Source organism: Elgaria multicarinata, chromosome 11, assembly GCF_023053635.1.
Source record: "Elgaria multicarinata webbii isolate HBS135686 ecotype San Diego chromosome 11, rElgMul1.1.pri, whole genome shotgun sequence".
Taxonomy (NCBI): Eukaryota; Metazoa; Chordata; class Lepidosauria; order Squamata; family Anguidae; genus Elgaria; species Elgaria multicarinata.
Window position 1 is genome coordinate 18,714,891 of NC_086181.1, and position 12,543 is coordinate 18,727,433.

At 46.1% G+C, this 12,543-nt stretch overlaps 1 protein-coding gene across 2 annotated transcripts; it reads left to right on the top strand.

The window, feature by feature from the left end:
- Positions 1–2,153: 2,153 nt before the first annotated feature.
- Positions 2,154–9,084, top strand: THAP7 (THAP domain containing 7). Of its 2 annotated transcripts, none has more exons than XM_063136514.1 (5): positions 2,154–2,228; positions 5,439–5,518; positions 5,772–5,924; positions 7,545–7,661; positions 8,343–9,084. In XM_063136514.1, the coding sequence occupies exons 2-5, from the start codon at positions 5,439–5,441 to the stop codon at positions 8,896–8,898; spliced, it is 906 nt and encodes a 301-aa protein (XP_062992584.1). In that variant the 5' UTR covers positions 2,154–2,228; the 3' UTR covers positions 8,899–9,084. The 2 variants fall into 2 exon arrangements, with proteins under 2 accessions (XP_062992584.1, XP_062992585.1); XM_063136515.1 differs by having other exon boundaries at positions 5,772–5,864.
- Positions 9,085–12,543: the final 3,459 nt, after the last annotated feature.

A 12,543-nucleotide genomic window follows, 5' to 3' on the forward strand; every position in this document is an offset into this window, starting at 1 on the left:
CAATTATAGCAAACAAATTGGAAAGGAACGTCTATGGGTCTAAAATGCATTATTTAATAGGAATATCACATCCAAATCATCCCAACTCACACGTGCACGCACGCACAAACGCACACACACATACACACACACAGCATCACTCACTCCAAACACACGCATAAACACATGCATTCACTCAAAGATCCCATGCACCCCATTCACTCATATATTCTCTCTCTCTCTCTTCCGGGCGCATTCCGGAAATCCAAATGTGGAGCCACCCCACCCCCACCCCCACCCCAGTGTCCCTGGCTTCGCTTCGGCTGGGCAGGCGCGGGGCGCCATCTCGCCCACCCAGGCCCAGCTGAATCCTCGGGCCGGGCAGCTCACAGCCAATGCGCGTGAGTGCTGCGCTGTGCCTAGCGCCCCTCTTAGCTTGGCGCTCTAGGCGGCTGCCTGAGTGGCCTCTGGTAGCACCGGCCCTGTCCCCAACTCTAACAGGACTGCTCTTGTTCAAGCTTCAGCCTTCTCCTGCAAGGACAGATTATGTTACATCCTCTGCAGCCTAATTTTCTTAGTGATGAGAACTCCAGGGGCATGAATACGTTGCCCAGGGATGGTTTCCTTGGAACAAGACAACTGGAGTCTTACAGTGTTTTGTATTATGTAGTTTATTTGCACAACTTATATAAGAATGTGGTCGTCTAAGGCTTATTACTCAAGATCTAGCAGACAGATTTTGCTCATTTTTGTTTTAAAATGAAATTTCAGCAGTGCAGACGTGCAGAAAATTTTGAAACTGTGAAAAAGTTCAAAGCTCAAGCTTTGAGCAATTCAGAGAGGGATGAGACAAAGGAGAGGTTACCACATATGCCCCTCATTATGCATGTAATGTAACATGTGACTGTGTGTGTGTGTGTGTGTGTGTGTGTGTGTGTGAGAGAGAGAGAGAGAGAGAGAGAGAGAGAGAGAGAGAGAGAGAGAGAGAGAGAGAGAGAGAGAGAGAGCATGTGTAATTATGCTTACTCCTGTGAGATCAGAGTGACCATTAAGGATGCTTGCAGACAGAGGGCTCTAGTGCTACCAATCAGAAGATGTGCGGCTATTCCATCTTTTTTTTTTTCTTAATAAATTTTCTCTGGTAAGAAAAAAGATGGAAGAAGCAGTGGGAAACATCGGAGGCTTATAAGTGGCAGCCTTTTTTAGCAGTCATTATCAGAACTATGTAACTTTACAATTGGTGCCTGAGTTTGCTTGTTTTCCTCTTCCCTCCTCATCCCTCCCCTTTTTCTCCTTTTGTGTCATATCTTTTAAATTCTGAGTTTGCAGCAGGGAATGACTTGTGTGTTTTGAACTGAATTTATGTAATCTGTCCTGGGACTTTTTAAACTTAAAAGTCAGGGAAACTTTATTACACTGATTTATTACACTGTATTACAAGGCAATTGACAATGTTTTGTGGGCAGTTCCCCAAATAGGGCTAAACTCATAAAAGATAAGAACACTTCTAGAAAATAATGTGCTTTAAAATAAATAAGTAAATAAACAGGCAGTCTGAGATCTCCTTTTCCCTCACTGACAGTTGGCCCTCAGGCTCGTGCCTACGTTGCGGTTAAGTCTCAGAGCGCTTGTGATTGGCCAAGGGTCGCGTGCTAGTTAACCTTATATACGCACGCCTTTTTAAAATAATAATTGAACACGCCTTTTTCCTGAACGGCAGCCGTTGATTGGTTGAATTCTGGAATGGAAGGAAGGGGAGGGAGGGACGGGCATTGGCTTGCTGATGGCACCACAACCACTAAGGCCGAGGAAGGGGGCTGGGTCAAGAGAAAGAGAGCAGGAACCTCGCTCCCGTTCCGTAGAAATAGAAGCCATGAGAGTGACACGCAGCCTAAACTTCCGGTAAACCAGAAAGCCGCCATTGCCTGTGTTAAGTTAAAGGCCTCTCTTTCCGTCTCTGCGTTCGCTGTTCATCTTTACGGGACAAGACGGCGCCCTTCGGTTTAGCGACGTTGTGCTTAGCGACCCTCTTCTGTTTTACACTGGGAAGTCTGAGATGAAAAACCACGTCGGTTTTAGAGCGGAAGGCGCCCGGCGCGCGGGCCTCGAGGCTGTGGGGCGCTCTAGTAGTTTCCTAGCTCTACGGCCTCCGCTCGCGCACCCTTCTCGCGAGAAGTGCCGGGATTTCCTTTTCCCCAGTCAGCCTTCGAAGCCGCGCCGGCGGTGTCCCGAGCAATGGGAGTGGGGAGGTGAGAAACCAGAGAGAAAAGCCATGGAGGAGCCCCTCCCCCCCCGCGCTCCCCTTCCTCCTCAGAGCCGTCCTGGTGCAGGGGGACAGTGCGGCGGCTTTTCCGCCCTGCTGCCGGGTTTTCCTTCTTCACCGGCCGGGGGAACCTGCAAGGCCTTAGGGAAGGGGGCGGGGAGACGGGACGGGGAGAGCTGCTGTAGCCCCGCCCACTTCGTGCTCCGGGAATCTCTTCCCCTCCCCTGGCGCGCGGGTCCTTCCTCAGTCTCCCTCGGGTTTGCAGGGAAGAGGCTCGTGGCTTCCCCATCACTTTGGTATGGCCCTCAGTTACACCCCCCCCTTTCTTCCTGTTTGCTCCAGATCAACTAATCCGGAGTACCTAGCATCCCCCATCCCATTCCCTGCTAATAATGCTATTTACAACCCTCGCAATCAGGAAGAGGTAGAACCGTAAGCAGGTCTGCGTATGGTAGGGTGACCCTATGGAAAGGAGGACAGGGCTTCTGTATCTTTAACAGTTGCATAGAAAAGGGAATTTCAGCAGGTGCCATTTGTATGCATGCAGGACCCAGTGAAATTCCCTCTTCATCACAACAGTTAAAGCTGCAGGAGCTATACTGCAGCTATACTGTGACCAGATTTAAAAGAGGGCAGGGCACCTGCACCTTTAACTGTTGTGATGAAGAGGGAATTTCACCAGGTTCTCCATATATACAAAAGACACCTGCTGAAATTCCCTTTTCTGTGCAACAGTTAAAGATACAGGAGCCCTCTCCTTCTTTTCGTATGGTCACCCTAGCATATGGGTTAAATTGTTTGTGGGTTATATGTGTTACAGAGGTATGGATAGTGTCAGACTTGGACCAGGGGAAGCTGGCTTCAATTCCCCACTCAGCCCTGAAACTCATTGGGTGACCTTGAGCAAGTCGTTTCACAGTGACTGGGTTCACACAATATGACAACACACACTCAAGTTTGAGTATGGGCTGAACCGTGGGTTGTTGTGTTACGTGAATACAACTGCGCCAACAAACCATGGTTTGTTAACCACAAACAATCCACAAAGAGAAACCCATGGTTTGTTTTTGTGTTGTGAACTGTGAGTTGTTTGTGGCAGACCATGGTTTGTTAGTACAACTAGGTTCACAAAATGACAAATCATGGATCTATGACAGCTCAAACTTCAGTATAGGTTGCTGGGTTGTGTGAACCCAGGCAATGTAACCTACCTCACAGAGTGGTTGTGAAAATAAAATAGGGGACTCTCATGAGCTCCTGGTTGGGCAGGGTGTGTGTGTGGGGGGAGGATGAGGTGTGTAAAAGATGATGATGGATGGGGGAGCGGAATCCTTCAAGGATTATCAGCAAATCGCTGTGAGAAGAGTCTTATGGATGATGTAACTTACATTTATTGTATGCAATAGGTCTTTTTGAAATGTCATTCTATTCTTCCCCTTTCTGCCGTGTGTCACACACATGCTTCTATTTAGGTCCCTCTATTTTTATTTCTTCTTTTGTTGAAATGGGGGGGGGGGGAAACAACTTTATCACTCTTACGCCACACTAATAGATGCTGGTATACTTTCTTTGCATCATCTTCTGTTCTTCATATTCCCATCTCGTAGCATTCTTTGGATTCCATGACTATTACATAACTTCTTGACAAGCGCAATGCGGTGATTCTCGCTATATCCAAATGTTAGCCACTGTGGGAGACTAGAGCAAAAAAAATTTGCCTAACATAATACAATGAAACACAACATAAAGAAAGAGCATGAATAGGCTAGTTCAGCTTTCCTAATCATGTGCCCTCCATCTGGGAGTTGTAATCAAACACTTCTGGAGGGCACAAGGTTGGGGAAGGCTGGGATAGAAGTTAGTGGGTTTAGTGGACCTTTAGGCAGAGTAACTGTCTCTTGGCTTCAGCTTTCCAGCCTGTGGTTTGAGCAATTTGGTTGGTGGTCTTTTTTCTGGCATAAAGACAAGAGCATAAGCAGTCTTCCAAGGATACCAGCAGTGGTTTGCACAGTCCAGGGTGCTCTAGTTTTAGGATTGCCCCAGTTTTAGCTGTATTATTTCAAGGTTTCTGAGAGATTGCTTTCATGTAATGGGGTTGTTATATGTGGCCTTTCATTTTTTCTGCTGAGCAATGAGATATGAAGACCTGGGATGGAGGGAACTATTTTCTTCTCTTTTTCTTGTTTCCCCATCCTTTTCAATGGCTTGGAAAAGAATGGAGGAGTATTTCTTCTGAAATTGTCATGTTCCCTTGGGCTTTTATGTACAAACTTGTGCAAGAGCACTGGCATGCAGTTTCATAGAGGCAGTTTTCCTTCTCTCTGTGGTCACAGGGAATTTTGTCTCAGTAGAAAATAGCAAATTCATAGAGTTTTGAGGTACGGTGATGTCAAGACGAACTCCGTCTCAAGGCAAAATCTTTCAACACTCCCCTCCTGTAGACCTGTGCAACTGAAACAGATGCAAGTAGGGCCTCATCTACACCAAGCAGGATATTGCACTATGAAAGCGGTACATAAAAGGCAGGAGCCACACTACTGCTTTATAGTGGTATTGAAGTGCACCGACAACTGTTGGGGCCCATAAGACACATACCATATACCACTTTCATACTGCTATATCCTGCTTGGTGTGGCTCTTGCCTTTTATATGCCACTTTCATAGTGAAATATCTTGCTTGGTGTAGATGAGGCCTAGGTATCTGTAATGACAAGAGAGGCTGAGCAACTTCCGTGCCAAATTTATATTCCATGCCAGTGCAGAAAACTCACAGAATGTGTAATTGGGTGAAGGATTCAGCTTCCTCAGCATCATAGTTTTTCAGGTGTCTTCTGAAGATAAGCATGAAACTGTGCGCAAGTGTGGTGAGATCTTATAAGCCAGAAGAGTGGCTGAACAAGATTTCAAGGTGTTATGTCATGGCCTGGGACTTTACGGCCATGCATAGCTCGTTTCAAACCCTGGTTACAAAAATAAATCCAATAAATTCTGCAAAGCAAGCAAACTTCAGATTGCAGAATTGTGTTACTTTTAGTGCAGAACCTGGGTTAACTCGATGCAGAATGTTTCGCCTTTTGTAGCACACACGGCCCAGCTCTTGGCGCTTCTGAATTCCTGACTTGCCTCTTCATCTGCTTTATACTCTTGAGCTCTTCGGATAGTGTGGCTGATAAATATTTTCCCCCACCTTTTACAGATGCCCCGTCACTGCTCTGCCACTGGCTGCTGCACCCGTGATACACCTGAGACGCGCAACCGAGGCATTTCCTTCCATCGGTGAGACCTGATGCCATCTTGTGCCCTTTCAGTCTCCCATTCAGATCGCTGTCCATTTTGAATTGAAGGCTGGCTGGGATTAGTCTGCTGTAGTTGTAGCAGGAAATGCCACAGCCCAGGCCATCTGTATCATTACCGCTCCAAGGAAGTCCACTATTTTCCTTGAGCTTGAGAAAAAGTAATCAATAGTTCTGCATGTGGCATCTCGGCCTTGCCAGGCTAACTCTGATTCACCCCGTGTATGTCCTCACAGGCTTCCAAAGGACAACCCCCGGCGGGCCATGTGGTTGGAGAACTGTCGGCGGAAGGACATGAGTGGCCAAGGCCTCTGGGACCCTGCCTCCAAGTATGTTTACTTTTGCTCCAAGCACTTTGAGAAGAGTTGCTTCGAACTGGTGGGCACCAGGTAGGTTATCAGAATATGAAAGAGCATGATAGGTTCAGTATAATTGAAATAGTCAGAAATCATCACAACTGGACAGTGGCTTAGATGCCATGCTTCTCGCCTGCCCAAGGACCTCCACTTCCCTTACTCGGCTTCGTCCTTTTTCTTCTGCTGCCCCTTACGCCTGGAACGCTCTTCCAGAACACTTGAGAACTACAAACTCAATCACTGCTTTTAAAACTCAGCTAAAAACTTTTCTTTTCCCTATAGCCTTCAAATATTGAGTTTGTTCTGACTCTATACTGTTTAGCTTCACCCTACCCGGTGCCTGTTTACACTTCCCTGTGCCTGTTCGCATTCTCCTTCCCTCTTTATTGTTTACTACAACTTATTAGATTGTAAGCCTACGCGGCAGGGTCCTGCTATTTACGGTGTTATCTGTACAGCACCATGTACATTGATGGTGCTATATAAATAAATAATAATAATAATAATAATGTCACACTTGGCATTGGTGAAGGTGCTACCAAGAAACTGGGCTCAAGCGTGGCTTCCATGTTTTCAAAGAGTTCTTGCAGAAAGGGTGAGGAAGTGAAGTAAAAACGACTTGAAGGCCAGAAAATGAAATGTATTGAAGGCAGAGAAGAGCTGTCATGGTTATTTCAGGATGGGTAGTTTGCAGTTCACTCTTCATGGGGAAACAAATACCAACGCGAGCAAACACTGAGAAGGTAGGCCTTGACAAATCCAAGTTTGAAACCAGCAGGCTTTTAATTTTCAACAGTGAGATGACTGGCCTTTAGGACAGGCTGCAGTCACGGGCAGCAGCACATTTATGTGCCATGCTTGTTGGGCACATTTTTTGTGGGGAGGAGAGGGAGATCTTGAGAAGGATCTTAGTTTGCAGGTACTGGTTCTGTCCCAGTGTTTCAAGTCACTGCAACTCAGAGTAGGCAGTACAGGGGAGGATGGACCAATGGTGTAGTGCAGCAAAGGGCAACTTAATATCTTCATATGAGCAGGGGAGAGAAGAGAAGCAGGGCTATTCCATCACCTCTGCTGAGACATCATGTTCCTTTGGCTCTCTCCAAATGTCACCTAGCCAGCAACCATTCCACAGTCTACCTGAAACTTTCCCATCCCAGACAGACATAATAAGAACTGTAACTTTTAAGAACTGGTGCCCACGCTTGTTTTTGTTTTCTTCCTCCTCGTTCCTTTTGCCTTTTGAGTCATGTAGTTTAGATAGCTGAAAACAGGGACTGTCTCATTACTGATGTTTGTAAGGCGCTCTGGAAGCCTTGGCTAAAGAGAGCTTAAAATGCTTTAAATAAAGAAGAGATTTATATTGTAGACAGAGAAGGAACTGGATTTTTTGTTGTGAGGGTAGTGTCACAAAGTCAGGACTGTGTAAATTGAACCTTCAACATGTGCCTGTGCAGAGATCTAGGCAAATAATATTGCAAAGTAGAATGTAACTGGCTAACTGTAAATGTACAAGCACCTCCTGCAGTCCGATGGCTCTCAATAAATCATCCTACTGCCCAGCGGTTCCACAAATCAGATGTCCTTCTTCCAGAGAGTAATGCTAGGTTGTTTGCAGCCAGTGTTGGTTTATGTACATCGATGCTTCCTTTGTAGTGGTTACCATCGGCTCAAGGAGGGTGCTGTTCCCACCATATTTGAAGTTCACGCCAAACCACGCCGAAAATCAAAGCTAGGCAACTCCAAACTCGCAAAGCGTCAACAGAAGAAGAGGTGAGCATTGACCTTGTCTTCCCTTGCTTTGTGCCAGGTGTTTCCTACTTTACTGTTCAGTTTTATGCACGTTTACTCAGAAGTAAGTCCCACAATATTCAGTGGGGCTCCTAGGTAAGTGCATATAAGATTGCAGCCTTACTGGCGAATTGGCTCTGTCTGTCAGTAGTTTGAGATAGAGGGATTTTTGGGGAAGCATTATATGCTACAATTGCAGAGTCTGAAATTGGGAATAGAGGGAGGAAGAAAGAGAGAGAGATTGAGATCAGTAGTAGGCTAGGTAAAATAATACGTGGAAAACACAGATCTTGGATTGTAGTTTAAGAGCCAAGTAGATCTGGTTATTCCCAGCTGTATTGTGCTTGTTTCATCTCATTTTATCCTTCAACAGCCTGGTAAGGTACATTAAAGGAGAGAATTATGTGCTCAGAACTGCCCAAAGAGGGTTTTTTTGTTTTGGTTTTTGCTTCCCTATATCCAACTCTGATGCTTTGTCTACTGCTCCATGCTGGCAGGCTTGCTTCTTGAGCCTTGTAGGAAGTGTCTCAAGTGAGGACATGCCCTCAGTTTCTGCCTGGTTTATTTTGTTCACTTCTACTTGCTCCTGCTTGGGTGGGAGGAGTGTGGCAAGTCTTCTCTACTGCCCTTCTGCTTGACCCTGGTCCTGTTTCGTTTTCACAGCTGCAGCCTTTGCTCAGAGGAGGAGTCGACCTCGTTGTGCATGGACATCTCATGCTTCCCTGCGCAAGAGCTACCAAGCCCTGGGGCTGCTCCCACCAGCGGCGAGCCCCGAAGCCAGCCCATCCTTCCTGAGCCCGAGCCAGAGCGCTCGGCCACCCTATCAGACATTCCCCTGGAACAGTCGCCAGCTGCCACGGGCCAGGAAGAAGCATCTCCTTCTCCAGCTCTCCCGGAGCCTGTGGGGAATCCAGCCCATCCCGTTTCCCTCTCCCTGTACATGCTGCGCCTCCCTCCCCGGGCCGGTGCCTACATCCAGAATGAGCACAGCTACCAGGTGGGCAGTGCCTTGCTGTGGAAAAGGCGGGCCGAGGCGGCACTTGATGCTCTGGGGAAAGCGCAGCGACAACTGCAGGCCTGCCGGCGCCGGGAGCAGCGGCTCCGTCTGCGCATCTGCGAGCTGCAGCGGGAACGGCGGCCGCACAGCGCTGACACACATCGGCGGCTCAAAGAGCACCTGCAAGTCTTTGAACTGCAGCTCCTCAATGAACTTGAATAACTCTGGGATGGGCCAAAACCAGTCTTCCCGTATTTGGCACAGTCTCTGCTCTGGGCTGTATATTTCCCTTGGCCAAGCTGTGCGTTGGAGCTTGGGGCCCTACGAACTAGGTGGCCGCTTGATGCTTGCCTCCTTCCCTTTTACTGTTCGTGTTTACTCCCTGTGAATAAAGATTGTTTTGTATAACTGGATGCTCCCAGCTCAGCTGAAAAACATCCGGTTAAACTGTGGTCTTCCGTATGGTGTTGCCCAAGGCAGGATCCTATTATTTCTAGCAAGTAGCTCTTTGGTCTCACTTGTGAGGAGCTTGGAACAATCAGTGGGTAGTAGAAGAAACTTCTTGCTCTTCTCCTTTGAGTTATAGGGGTTGAAGGGTCTTAATCAGTAGGCCCTCCCGTTGCCTTAAAAGCATCCTCACCCCACCGACACTCTTCTGCACAATAGATATTTCAAGCTAATTAACCTGAATCATACAGATGAAAGGATGCTGTGTCAGCAGGCAAAAAAAAAATCTCCTAGAGAATACTCTAATAAAACTATTCAGATGATACTAGTAAGTAAGCCCAAGCCATAAGCTTAAATGGAACCTGTCCTGTTAGAATTAATACGAAGCAAAAACTATCCACTGGAGTGGAGTTAGGCCTGGTCTACATAAGAAGAAGAGAAGGCAGCTGCCAGTACAGAAATGAGGGGAAACCTCTAGGTCAGGGTCACGGAACCTCGGCCCCAGGCCCAAATTCAATTTTGAAGGAGTTCTTATAGGCTGCATTCCAGTGGTGGGCAGTGCTGAAGGCAAAAGGGATGGGGTCACAAAATACCAGCATATTGTGAAAAGTTCTTACTGCCAGTAATTCAGCCTTTGGAAAGGCATTTCAATCTTTAGAAAAGGAGGGGGGAACTGCACAGAAGCTGGGAAACCAATGATTGGTAGTTGTGTGTGGGGTGTATCTGGGGAAGCTTGAAGGGCTTGATTTGGCCCTGATGTTCTCCACCCTTGAACTAGGTGCACATAGTATTTATTAGGCCCAACGCATTTCAAATAGGCTTTTTCTTAGGTGCGCTCTTCAACACAACAGCCTGTGCTCTCTACTCTTTAAGTGATTTTGTTTTAAGCTCTGGAAGGCCCGGATGAGGATACACATTCTCATTCAGATTTGCAACAAAAGACATGTTTGTGTGCCACCATCTTCCTTGGTGGATTGTGGCAAGTGTTCTTCAACTTGGACCAAAGTGATTTCCATGGTTTGCAGCAGTTTTAGTGTAAAGACCCCTTATGCAGGGATCAAAAGAACCTATAGCTTCAACAAAGCCACTGACATTCCAACAGGCTTGTATTTGCAAGAGGGGTTACAGGTGTCTGCCCCCCTGAATATTCACCTTTTATTTTAAAAAGCTAGTCTCTAGCCCTTTTCTTGTGGAGATATAAGGAAAATCATGCAAGCAGAATTGTATGCAACTGCGCACTCATGTTCTAGCCAATGAGTGCAAAGGCATTGGGATAGCTGCCAAGGATGAAGTCTTTTCTTTTTTAAAATTGTATACATTTTAAATGTATTGTTAGATACAATTAAATAATACACTATGCTATCTGAATTGAATTTCTGAATGTCCTGCAACGATCCCCTGCCTCCTCACCAAAACATGCATGGCTACAAGCCTGATTCTAAATTTTGCATGAGAACTTGCCAAGGTCCAAGGCAGCGTGAAAGAATTACATGCCCCGTCTCTTCCAGCTTAAGGGGCCCTACAGAGAATGCCTTGTGTGAGGGTTCCCCAAGTCCCAGACCTGGGTTTGTCTTTTAAACAATACACATTTTAATTTTTCATCTGTTACATTTCTATTCTGTCCAGTAGTAGAAACTACACCCAGTGCTGTTACATGCTCTTCCCCTTTTGCCTTTGGTCCAGTGGCTTTTGCTTAAAGGCCCACCCGCCCATGGAATGTGATCCCCCATGAATTTGACCCACAGGGTGAAAGACATTCAAAACCTCCTGTTCTATGTTCTATAGGCAGGGACAGGATACCTTTCAAAAGATTGGGGACCTCCAGTTGGGAAGCCCTACCACCACCACAGGGCTAACTAACATGAACTGCCCTGTGAGAAAGGAGGAGTGAGGAAACCAAGCAGGCAAAGGGAACACAGGTCCTGCTCCAGTTCAACGGGTCCCACACCTCTGGAGATAATGGGAGAAGGGCCTTTCCATCAAGCCTGCTGACAGTACTTAATTAATATTTTTTTCCCTCTTCCCTCCCCTTTCCTTTTTCCTTGTGTGTCATGTCTTTTTAAATTGTAAGCCTCTGGGGACTGTTGTTTTTGCTGATTGATTGTAAGTTGCTTTGGGAGTTCTTTTCTGGCTGAGGGGTGGGATAAAATACTTTAAATAAATAAATAATGAATAATAAATAGACCAGGGATAAAATGGGGGTTGAGGTTATCTAGAAACCCTTCTCTCCTTTCTACAAGTACCAATGCCACTCACCTTGAAAATCTGACCAATTTAACCTGAGGATATCCCGGTGTCAAGAGAGAAATGAAGTGGAGAAACCTGCTCCTTGCTCCTCCACTCTCAGCTGCCAGTTAGGACTGCCAAGTAAGAGTCAATGGCAACCTGATTGGCTTTGTGACCTCACCTGTCCAGTGTGACCTCACATTCACAGGGTGTGTCTGGGTAATTGCCTAGGAAATAAACTCCCCCTTTTACTTATGTTGGCTCCTTGAAAGGATTAAGCCCTTCAATTCCTCGCTCTGCAAGTGCTTTAAAATGCCTACTAAGCCCGTACAGTATATTTTACTAATTCAACTTGTAATGTGACTTGTTTCTATATCTGAAGTACATATCTGCAATAGAAAAGAGTGAAATCAAGTGTTCAACTTTGGCTATGTTATGCCTAGTGTGTTCACACACTTGAGTTCCCTCTTAGCAGATAGACTAAGGGCTAAACTGCATGTGATTCTGAATTGATTGATTGATTGCATTTCTATACCGCCCAATAGCCAAAGCTCTCTGGTTCAGAAAAATGAAAACCACTCAAAGTATAACACAACAGTATAAATACATGATATAAAATACAATTTAAAAGCACAACCAGGATAAAAGCAGCAGTGCAGAAATACAAATGTAAAATTCAAATTTAAAACAGCAAAGTTAAAATTAATTTATAGACTGTTAAAGTACTGGGAGAATAAAAAGGTCTTCACCTGGCATCTAAAAGAATATAGGTGCCAGGCGAACCTCCTTAGGGAGCTCATTCCACAGCCGGGGTGCCATAGCAGAAAAGGTCCTCCTCCTGGTAGCCACCTGCCTCACTTCCTCTGGCAGGGGCTCATGGAAAAGGACCCTTGAGGATGACCTTATCCGGGCAGGTACATATGGGAGGAGGCGTTCCTTCAGATAGCCTGGCCCCAAGCTGTTTAGGGCTTTGAATGTTAATACAAGCACTTTGAATCTGGCCCAGACCTGGACTGGCAGCCAATGAAGCTGGAAGAGGACTGGTGTGTTGTGGTCTCGTTGGCTAGTCCCTGTTACTTGAAGATAAATGTGTTACTTGAAGATACATGTTCTTTTTCGTTTTGTTTTACTTTAAATAGCAGCTGCTGCACCATCTGACTGGGATTGTGGCAAATAGGGAAGTGAGCTTAATTC